Here is an 11754-nt window from a genome sequence, read left to right as displayed (position 1 = left end):
CCACGGGGTCTTAGGACACAGTCCAACCAGAGGCAGTGGGCGAGGTAGTGTCTCCTAAAAACCACGGGAGGGCACCCGTCTTAGGTTTGGGGTTTTTTGGTTTGTTAGTTTGTTTGTTTCCTTTTATTGTTGATTCAGTTTGGGGAGCTTGATCTTTTGAAATCAACACACAACTCAAAGAAGAGGAGCTTAGCTGGCCACAGGTGCTGATGTAAGCAGTGAGGTTCAACCTTCCTGTGATGAAGGTGTGTGTGGCTCCCTGTGTTTTTGCCTCGCTCTCATCCCTACACACTTTCTCCCATCGTGTCCTGCTATGGGTGGGGAGTTAGATAGTTCCCTTCTGTTTGAAGCACTGCCCTCACCCCACCGCCCTTGCCTCCAGTCTGGGTGCTGGCCCATGGCAGCACTCTCCCTTTGTCCCCCGCCCCAGGCCACCCTCCAAACGGCATGACCCACGACCTCCATATCCAATTTGTGCCATCTTGATTTAATGAATCTACAGTTTCTAGGGTTATCTCCCTCTCTGTGTTCCCTGTTTGCGGGTATTACCTATCCTCATCCCAAGAACTCGTCCTCAAACTTTCTCCATCTGACCCATTTCTCCGAAGAAAAAAGTCAAGCATTCTGCTTTTCCCACACCAGCAGTGCGTTTGAATTTGGGAAGGCGATGCAAAGGTACACAATTTACCAGAAACCATCAGGATCACTGCTAACAACAACAGCAGCAATAAACATCTACCATGTATGAGCACACCAAGCACAGTATGGACCATTGCTCGTGTTTCATCTCAGAAAGCACTCCGAGGTAGACCCCGTTATCATCTTCAGTTCACAGAAGGAGACCTGAGCTCTAGAGAAGTCAAGAGCCTTGGCACCATGGTTAAACACTTGTTCAGCTGCTAACCAAAAGGTCAGCCGTTCAAACCCACCAGCCACTCTGCAGGAGAAAGATGTGTTAATAATATGCTTCTTGAAAGATTCCCCCCTGGGAAACCCCATGGAGTTTCTATTCTATAGGGTTGCTAAGAGTTGGGTTGCTAAGAGTTGGAAGTCACACAATGGCTGGGGGTGGGGGGGGTTGGCTTGGTTTTAGGGAGGTTAAGGAACTTTCTGAAGTTACAGAGCTAGAAAAAGAGAAAGTGAATCTTAGAGTCCAGATGATCAATTTGCCGAGCCCAAGCTCTGCCAGAGCTCATGGACATTTTCTTGAGGGGGAAAATCAGCTGGGGAAGCCACGGCCACCTTGTTCCATGGCACACTAGGACTGGCTCCATTCAGAAGAGAAGCGCAGCTCTCAGGTGCCCAGATGCATATAACTGAGCTTAATAATTCCTATCATTGATGATAATGATTCTAAGTATAATGAAAGCATTTCCACATATTAAACTTTCAGAATCATTCTATAAGATGGGTGAACTTGGACAGAATTATTTAAATAGGGGGTGAGGGAGAATGAAGCTCAGAGAGGTTATCTTGCCTAGCATTGTTTGCTAATAAATGGTAAGCAGCGATATCTGATTCCAAATTCCACTTTATCTCCCTTCTACTGTGCTGCTGGGCACCACAAGGTCTTTCTAGGGAGAAGTAAGGCCAGAATGCTCCTTCGAGTCAAGGATGCAAGACTTCATCATACATAATTTGGACATGCTGCCAAGAGAGACCAGTCCTTGGAGAAGGACATCATGCTTGGTAAAACAGAAGGACAGCAAAAGCGAGGAAGGCCCTGGATGAGGCAGATTGACATTGTGGCTGCAACAATGGGCCAAAGCACAGAAATAATCGTGAAGATGGTGCAAGCCCAGGCAATCGCTTGTTGTGTTGTGCATTGGGTCGCTGTGCACCAGCACCCCCTAGAGGGCGCCTAACAGAAGTGCTTCTCAAATTCAGGTCTAGGTTCTGGTTCCAAGAAATGTGTGCCTTTACTCACTGACTCGTTCTAAGTGGGAAATACAGAAAGGTCTTTTGTCGCATGAGTTGACCTCCTTCTCCTCTTCCTTCCTGCAATTCCCACAAGTCTCTCTGGAGCCCAGCAGCAAAGTGACTCATTGGTCTGTGAAAAGGTCCTGGAGCTCAGACCACAGCCTTGGTCCAACCCTGTATTCTGTTTTGATGTCTCACACACTACCTTCTTTTCTCCTAGCTTAACTTGCGGCTGATGTGCCTCCCTTTAAACTTTGACAACTGCCTTTAAATCTATTTGGTTGACCTTTCTGAAGGTGAGCTACTAGATGCTAGAATTACACAGATTCTTTTCCAACTTTATCAATAACAAATTGAACATTTATATGGTTGGTAGGATCTAATACTATTGTGAGAAGAGTCATGAGAATCAACTCTGCGCCCTTTTCGTTCATCCCCTGGACTGCAGGGCTACCAACCAATCCCAGTCTGTGAACAGCACTGGGCAAAAGAGAGAAAACAAATCTCTTAGTGCCGCACGAAAGATGTTGACTTTGAAATCAGCTGCATCCAATTTCTTTCTTTCTAACACTGGCATTTGGGAGAGAAAATGAGCTTTGGTTCATTCACCTGCCTTCCTCTGTTCTTCTGTTGAAAATGTCTGGGGAATAGTAATTCCTCCTAGAAATTTTTGTGCCCTTGATCAGCTAAGAACCCAGGAAAGTGTCGAGTTCTGACAGGGCACAATTTTCTTTTTACGTTAGTGAGATAGCGCAAGGTCAGGCAAGACGCGCTGCACCCGGAGCCTGGGAAGAGTCCTAGGACCTAGTCTCATCGCCTAGGATGTTAGATGCCAGTGTGCCTCAGTTTGCTTATTTGTAAAATGAGGGAAGCATGTTATGCCAGCACTTCCTAAATGCCTCCACCGACCAGGTTTAAAAATAATCTCCCAAAGAAGCTTTTAGAGTCCCCATTCAAGCTGGTTAAACATACAACTTGCTGCGTCTACCTCCAGATGCGCTGACCCTGCAGGCTCGGGTGTGATGCCATGATGTGTGTTCTAACTAACTCCCTGTGATTCCAGCCAATGGCTCGGTTCAAAATTCATATACTACGTAATCTTAAATAGCAATGTCTCTGTTTCCCAGCATTTTCAGACATCACTGATAAGTAGTTCACTATGACGATTGGCCTTCCAAAAATCAAGCAAGCTTTTCTACAGGATTCACTTATAGTGGAAGCAGGACACACACACGCCCACACCCCCCAAGGAAATGCCTTTCAGTTGATTGCAGCAGGCATCTGGCTTCACACTCTAATCTTCTTACAACCGATTGGCTGCTTAAAGAGCGTCCCATGTGGAGGCAATTACACTATGTTAGATCGCATCATAGAAATTACTAGGTCTTCTTCGCCAAACTACTGAGAATCCTGATCCAACCAAGTAACACAAAGCCTAACTGTCACAGCCATAAAGTCCATTCTGACTCAGCGTTGGGGTTTCCAAAGCTGTAAACAGATTGCCACATCTTTCTCACATAGAGCAGCGAGTGGGTTAAAAATGCCAACTTTTCAGTGAGCAGCCCAATTCAGAACCCACTCTGCCACCAGGGCTCCTTTTACTAGCAACTTCTTATTTAGCATCTACAATGCAAATGATGGTAGTGAGTACTATAATCATCATAGGTAGGTGTCAATCATTCTACCCTACCCAAGCATCTGCGAGTCATCCCAGACCTGCATGCCAACTTCCTGTTAGACATTCCTCATAGGCATTCCAAAGTCAAGATCTCTCAAACACATTTCATCCCTGCCCTCCACTCTGACCCCCCGGAGTTTCTCTACCAGTTAATCCATCAAATCAAACCAATGTCTCAGGTAAGAATCAGTCAACTTTCACCTGTTAGCTTGGCCATCAAGTTCTGTCACTTGTACCTCTTAAATGCCGTCTATCTATTGTTAGAGCCTGTCTTCTGTCTACTGCTATGGCTGCCATTATTGCACTTTGGACACGCATCATTTGCTTGAACAATTGCAATTACCTGTTGGGTAGCCTTCCTGCAGCCAGTGTTCCTCCCTCTAGTACACCAGTGGCCCACACTATTGCCAAAGCAGCAATTCTTAAGGCAGAAATGAAAATGTTATTCCCTAATGAACAAATATGAATGGGTCCCCATCCTTCTAGAATAAAATGTCATGGCCTTAGGCCATTATTCAAGTTCGTTACCAACCTAGACAGGTTTCAGTTTCCTGTATACATTAAATTAAACTGGACTTTTAAATAATCCCTGAGAGATTTCATGCACTTATCAAATCCCTATTTTTTCTTAAGCTGTTCCTCCTCCATACAGTGCCCTTTCCTCCTCAATGCAATTCTCACATTCTTGAGTATCTAACTGTAAGGTCATTACATGAACTTCCTAACCCTGAATCTCCCTTCCAGAATAGATTCCATCTCTCCTCTTCTCAACCTCCCTGGGAAATTTCCCAAAACTCTATCTCAAAGGAGAAAATAAAAAATCTGGAATATTAATTGTGCTCTTGGGTTGGAGTTTACTCAGAGCAACTAACAACATCTCAAAGAAGGGCATACTGGGCAGAAGTCCATTTCTTCTACTAACATGCAACCCCTTTAAGATCAGAAGTTGTGATGTCCTCCTATTCATATGCCCTGGGACACATCGAACAGAACAAACAAAGATCAGACCAACTGCTGTTGAGTTCATGAAAAGCTCTTGTGTTACAAAATGGAACTTCTCCTCAGGACTTTCCTTGGCCCCGTCTTGGCAGGAACAGCCCACCAGGCCATGGCCAGGTGTGTCCAACTGGCCAACCTTTAGGTTAATAGTGAAGCAAAAAGCATTTGTACCACCCAGGGGCCTATCAATAAGCCATGTTTTCTGAATGACAAATTTGAAAGCTCTTTACCCAAAAGCATGGTACCTGTTTCCCTGCTTGTAAAAACAAATGGCAGAATTATAAATAAGATATGAAACTCAACCTCCAATGACACTTCCCGCTGACAGACTGATGATTCCCTTCAAAGGCTAGCTTGCTCTGGACGATGAAGCTTGGGTTGGCTTTGCAAAACAAAAAGATACAGAAGGATATAAATAAAAACAAATATTCCACACAATATCCTTTTATCATTTCCTGGCCATCAGCATTCTCTGAGACCAAAAGAAAACTGCTACAAGGGTTCAAGGAAAGAAAAATTACATTATTGGCAGAGGAATGTCTAGTTTCTCTATTGTAATGATTGACAGCAAAGTCTTCATCCAAATTTAAGTGTATTACACTTGAAATAGTTCTCCAACTTTCTTACCATCTGGTGATGACGGTCTATTTGGGGACTGAGAAAGAAGTGGATCTTGATATTTTAGAAGGAAATATAAAGGTCTCCCCTCCGGGAAGCTCTGTTGAAAACAATGACTTCTGGACCTGGAGTAAACAAAGGTCAACTGCACACGTGGTCAGGAAGATGGACTTTCTGTCACCAGTCTCCTGACTCACTCTAAGGCCTCTCTTGATCAATCATCTTCTCTGAGCCGCAGATTCTCAGTTTTCCACAGACAGATGCCCTCAAAGATTCAGCAATATAAGGACCTTCCAACTGAGAGCAGTAGAAGATTAAAGGTGTCTGTCTCCCCCAGTAAAGCCAGCAATGGAGAGTTCTGCAGATCTGTCCGAAAAGACTCAGGAAAAAGTTTTCAGCTTCTTAAAATTATTCTACAAGTGAGTAGATAAGCACTATCATGAGAATTTACAAGCTTTTGTAACTTCCCCCAAATCTGTAGTTTTGTCACTTATCAGCCCTGTCCCCAGGGTGATTAGCAGTTGAAAAATTGTAAAACCAAAAGCTGTCCATGTACTTATCAGAAACAGGAAGGGAGCTGGTGAAAGCGACCTCTTATTACATTGCTGGACAGGCTTCAAACTGAGGTCTGTGAGCGAGAGTCACAGCAGGCATATACAGAGGAGAGAAACACAAATCTAACATGATGACCATCATTGGTCAATAATTACGCACCAGGCATTTGACTCATTAATTTTCTCACTTACCATTGCTATGATGTAGGTTTTATTATTGCCCCTACATGTTGAGTACATTAGGACTTAGAAAAGTCTAACATTTGCCTAATTTGTTGGCAAATATTTGTAGGCCAATTTGTAGGCAAATATTGCCTTATTTAAAAAATAAAAACTTCATAAAGTGACAGAGTTGGCATTCAATCCAGAAAATTCAAAAAAAGTAATTAAAAAGATCAGTGGCTGTCCAGGGCTCCGGGAGAGGCAGAATAGATGAACAGAAGAAAGTCCAGGGCACTTTTAGGGCAGGAAAACCATTCTGTAGGATATTGTCATGGTGGACACATTACATTTGCCATTGTCAAAACTTGTAGACATGCACAACAGGAAGTTGTAAACTATAAACCAGACTCACTGATGTCAACTCCAGCTGATATGGTCCTGTCCTATAGGATTGAGTACAACTGTCCTCACGTCTTTCCTAGTCTGTCACCTTCATGGGAGCAGCTTGCAAAATATTTTCTCCCATAGAACGATTGGTGGATTAGAACCACTGACCTTTCAGTCAGCAGCTGAGCACTTAACCACTGTGTCACACACACAACTGAAAACCAGACTCTTAGCCACGGAGTCAATTCCAGATTATAGAGCCCCTTTGGGAGAGAGAGTAGAGCTGCCCCATGGGGATTCCAAGAATGAAAACTTTGCGGAAGCTGACAGCTACATCTTTCTCCTCTAGAGCCGCTGGTGGAGTTGCACTGCTGCTCTGTGCAGTGAGCATCCCAGCACCTAACCACTAGGCCACCAAATCTCCTTCATTGTGTCGCGCGGCCTACTTTTAAGGTAGCGTCTAAGAGCATGAAGTTGTGGCTGTATTTCTGGGATCTGACATCTGAGAGCTGTGAGAAAGTTATGTGAAGAGAGAGGGAAATGAGGATCTGCTCAACAGGGACTGAATGAAGAGGACATGAAACAGCTTGGTGTCTACTATAACGCGTAGATGCTACACAAAGGCAGCTAACCTCCATAGAACGAGCTCTTCTTCACAGTGCAGCCTAGGGATGGTGTCACCAAGGCTTTCGTTCCTAGGATTTGGCCAAGGATGAGTGAAATAAAAATTGTTAGGATTATTACAGACAAGGGTATTAAGGAGACATGCAATTGCAACACTTGTGCTTGAGTTCAGTTACTGCTCACTAGAGTGGACACTCCAGGACTTTGGAGACCCAGTGGATGACAGTAGCTGTTGGCAGCCTGTTATCAATCACATTGATAGTCAAGTGGAGGACTACTTAAATGCAGAATCTCGAGTGCCTAGAGGCAGATGCCTCACAACAGAGTGCTCTATGAGTTACCCTTCATTGCTCCTTCAGGACAGGGATTTAAACCACTGGAAAGTGAGTTCATGAAGCGCTTGCATGAAAAAGTGAGTGCCATCCCACTTACTGCCAAAGCAGACTCACTCACACCAGGGAATTATCAATAATTTAAAAAACAGATAACTAAAAAGAAATCTAAGACACAAAATTAAAATATATGAATTTCCAGAAAAATGATGAAGATAATAAGGTAGTTTAAAAAGATAAAGGACAATTTACCACATATACTGAAGTGTAAGCCAACCTGAATATCAGCCAAGACACCTAATTTTACCACAAAAACTGCATTTAAAATGTGCTGAACTCCTACGGAAGTAGATTTGGCAATATCTAAAACAGATGGAAATTGAGCTACCATACAACCCAGCAATCTTCCTACTGGGCATATACCCAGAAGAGGCAAGAAACAAACCACAGCCTGACATCTGTGCTCCAATGTTCATCACGGCACAGTTCACAATTGCAAGGAGTTGGAGACAACCCAAGTTTCCATCAACAGACGAATGGATGAAAAGCCTACAATGGAGTACTCGCATCCCTAAAAAGCAGTGATGAGCGTATGGTACACATCGCCACATGGGAAGAACTAGAGGAAATTATACTAAGTTAATAAACCAAGCACAAAAGGACAAGTACAGCAAGAGTCCACTGAGGTAAGCTTAATAAAAAAGGGGGGGGGGCATAGAGAAAAAGCCACTGTATACAAGCATTCCTGGGGTGAGGACTAGGTACTATGGCAGGGGCCAGACAAAATCCAGGGATACATATGGTAGCCAACTAAAAAGGAGGGGAGAGGGGAAAGACATGGGTAGTGGGGGAACAGGGCACTAGCCCACCCAAAGTGGGGGGGGGTATATTATTTATATCTCCACAGGGAAAGAGGGACCAGACATCAACCCAGTGTTCCTAGATGTGAATGCAACATACCAGACTGAAGCAGGGAACCAACAGAGAGGTGTGAAGGGCCAGCCCCAATCCCAACTATGTGGACAATTCCCTCATTCCCCCAGAAGAATTTACTTCTGAGGACAGCACTGAAGCTACAGCTCAGGGAGAGGGACATGTCTGATCAGAGCACACGGGAGCAAATGAAGGGGGAGGAAGAGAGAGTGGAGCACATCCTGGCCCACTAAGCCTTCAGGATGATATCCCTGCTCAGAGCAGCCAATGCACAGAGAGGACCATATGGCTGACCCCACTATGAGACACAACATCCCTCACTGACCTGTAGCCCTAGGGGGAGACAACACTGGAGACACAGTGCGGGAATTGCACCCAATCTGACCCCACCACACCAAGGCAAAACACTAAGGGCGTGCAACAGAACAAACAGCAAAGGGAGCAGAGCAAGGAAGTCCTGAGGGAATACCAAAAGTAGACATTGGGGCCAGGACGTGGCACCCCATCAGACTCAACCAGAAAACACTCCTAAAGGTCAACAAACAGAACCTGAACTATTCACAGGCTTTTCTTTATTCTTTTTCTTTTTATGTAATTGTTTTTTTATTGTTGTTGTTTTGTTTTCTTTTGTTGCATTGTTTTACTGTCTTGTTTTTTTCAAGCATATTATTATCTCTGCAGGTCTATCAAGTTAAGATAAGCCGAATGAACAATCTGGAGGAGAAAACAACGGGACCAACGGTTCCAGGGGGACATGGGAGAGGAGGAGGCAGGGGAAAGGAAGTGGGTGTTAACCAACCCAGGGACAAAGGAACAACAAGTGATCAAAAACCAATGGCAAGGAGGGTGTAGGAGGCCTTGTAGGGCTTGATCAAGGGCAATGTAACTGAGAGGAATCACTGAAACCCAAATGAAGGCCGAACATGATAGTGGGACAAGAGGAAAGTAAAAGGACATAGAGGAAAGAACTAGAGGCAAAGGGTACTTATAGATGTCTAAAGAGAGGCATGTGCATATGTAAATAGATTTATATATGACAATGGGGTAATAGATTTATGTGCATATATTTATAGGTTTAGTATTAAAGTAGCAGGTGGACATTGGGCCTCTACTCAAGTACTCCCTCAATGCAAGAACACTTTGTTCCATTAAACTGGCATTCCATGATGCTCACCTTCCCAGCATGATCACTGTAGACAAAACAGGTGCATAAGCAAATGTGGTGAAGAAAGCTGAGGTGCCCAGCTATCAAAAGACATAGTGTCTGGAGTCTTAAAGGTTTGAAGATTAACAAATGGCCATCTAGCTCAGAAGCAACAAAGCACACCAGCCTGTGTGATCATGAGGTATTGATGGGATCAGGTATCAGGCATCAAAGAACAAAAAATCATATCATTGTGAATGAGGGGAAGTGCAGAGTGGATACCTAAAGCCTATCTGTAGGCAACTGGACATCCCCTTACAGAAAGGTCACAGGGAGGAGACAGCCAGTCAGAGTTCAATATAGTACTGATGAAACATACAACTTTCCTCTAGTTCTTTAATGCTTCCTCCCCTGCCACCTCCCACCGACCATCATGACCCCAATTCTACCTTATAAATCTGGCTAGACCAAAGGATGTACACTGGCACAGATAAGAACTGGAAACACAGGGAATCCAGGACAGGTAAACCCCTCAGGACCAATAATGAGAATAGCCATACCAGGAGGGCAAGGGGAAGGTAGGGGGAGAAAGGGGAACTTATCATAAGGATCTGCATATAACCCCCTCCTGGGGGATAGACAACAGAAAAGTGAATGAAGAGAGATGTCAGACAGTGTAAGATATGACAAAATAATAATAATTTATAAATTATCAAGGGTTCATGAGGGAAGGGAGCGGGAAGGAAGAGGAAACATTGAGGAGCTGATACCAAGGGCTCAAGTAGAAAGAAAGTACTTTGAGAATGATGATGGCAACAAATGTACAAATGTGCTTGACACAAGGGATGTATGTATGGATTTTGATAAGAGTTGTATGAGCCCCCAATAAAATAATTTTTAAAAATTAAATAAATAAAAAAACATTTTTACATCCTACTTTGGGCAATAGGATTCTTCCAGGGTTCTGAGTGGCCATCTAAAGTGGCCTCTCCTCTTACAAAGCAAAGAATGAACAAAATAAAAATGCCTGGGAAAAATTAGTCTAATGGTCCAACAGACCACATGAACCTCAGCCACCACAACCCCAAGACCCAAGAATTAGTGTCTGATATCACTATCAACTGTTCCAAAGAAGGTCACATTAGAAGGTCCTAGATCAAGTGGGATAAATAAGTGAAGCAGAACTCAAAATCATCCAAAGACCAAGCTTACTGGTGGAACCCCTCCCACTGTAGCCCTGTCACCCTTGAAGCCTGGAAATGAATTCACCACCTCTGCTCAATTCTCAGTCCAATGATGGAAATAGGCAAACAGTAGAGAGAGTTGCACTTCTTAGGATACTCAGCTCTTTGAGATCAAAAGGGCAGCATTTACCCACAGACAAAATTCAATGAGGAGGAGGAAGGAATGGAAGCAGGGAAAAGGGAAGTACAGGGAGGAAGTGGGATAAGTAATGTTACGTTGTATGGATTGCAATGACTTGAAAGGAAATGTACGTGAATTATTGAAGGGAAAGTGAAATTGTTCTCTAAACCCTTGCCCAATCCAAATTTTAAAATAAAAGCTCTTCCCTCACAGTCCAATGCAAGTCAGTTCCAGATTTAATTAGAATAAAGAGTAATGTTTTAAATACTTCCTCTCTACCTGCCATCACTCTTTTCTGCAAGAAAACAGCTCACTTTTCTTACCTGAGCCCTAGCAAAGAGGATTTAAATCTACGATGCCCAGGTTCCCTCATGTGATCAACGCCTTGCTCGTTTTTTCACATCTTCCCACTTTACAGCTCAGCGCAGGCCACAGCTTTCCAACATCAGATCACACTTGCACTCCATCCTGATTCTAACTTGATGACCTTTTCTTCTTCTACTCATTCTTGTCTGTCTTCTCAAATTCTCATTTAAATTCCCTCCTTCGCCATTGAACCGCATCATACACCAATTTAACATAAGAGTATATATGGAGTGATAAAAACATATCCAATCTATAATGCTAAGTGAATACAATTAAATTCCGAAGGTTACATTGAATGTAATGCTGTGTGTTATTGTTATGTGCCATCCATTGGTTCCAACTCATAGCAACCCTAGAAACAACAGAACAAAACACTTCCCGGCCCAGCACGGTCTTTGCCCCAGTGCTGTCCGAGCCCTTTGTTCGAGCCACCGCACCAGTGCTTCTCATCAAGTCTCTCTCTTTATGATGACTGAGAAGAAGGAAGAGGTTGTGACTTTCTGAGGGATTAGCCACGGGAAACTTCATGGACATATTACAGAATAGTATTTATAAACCAAACCTGTATGTTAATTTGTATAAACATGTAAGAGAATAAAAACAAATCTGAATGACCATCCTCAGCTGGTAACAGGTATTATCTCAAGGGAAGGAGCTGGAATTGAGGACAGG

At 43.6% G+C, this 11754-nt stretch overlaps 1 protein-coding gene across 1 annotated transcript in view; it reads right to left on the bottom strand.

Annotated features, from left to right (window-relative positions):
• TIMD4 (T cell immunoglobulin and mucin domain containing 4) overlaps window positions 1-11754 on the bottom strand; it is a 66384-nt gene that overhangs the window by 32249 nt on the left and 22381 nt on the right. The window contains exon 6 of the mRNA XM_045284705.1: window positions 8533-8540. Coding sequence (XP_045140640.1) covers window positions 8533-8540 — 8 coding nt within the window. The remainder of the gene's footprint in view (window positions 1-8532; window positions 8541-11754) is intronic.

Source organism: Echinops telfairi, unplaced genomic scaffold (assembly GCF_000313985.2).
Source record: "Echinops telfairi isolate 266 unplaced genomic scaffold, ASM31398v2 ScPeMD7_7469;HRSCAF=8507_0, whole genome shotgun sequence".
Taxonomy (NCBI): Eukaryota; Metazoa; Chordata; class Mammalia; order Afrosoricida; family Tenrecidae; genus Echinops; species Echinops telfairi.
The sequence above is the reverse complement of the archived record's forward strand: the minus strand, read 5'-3'. Positions and strand labels throughout refer to the sequence as shown.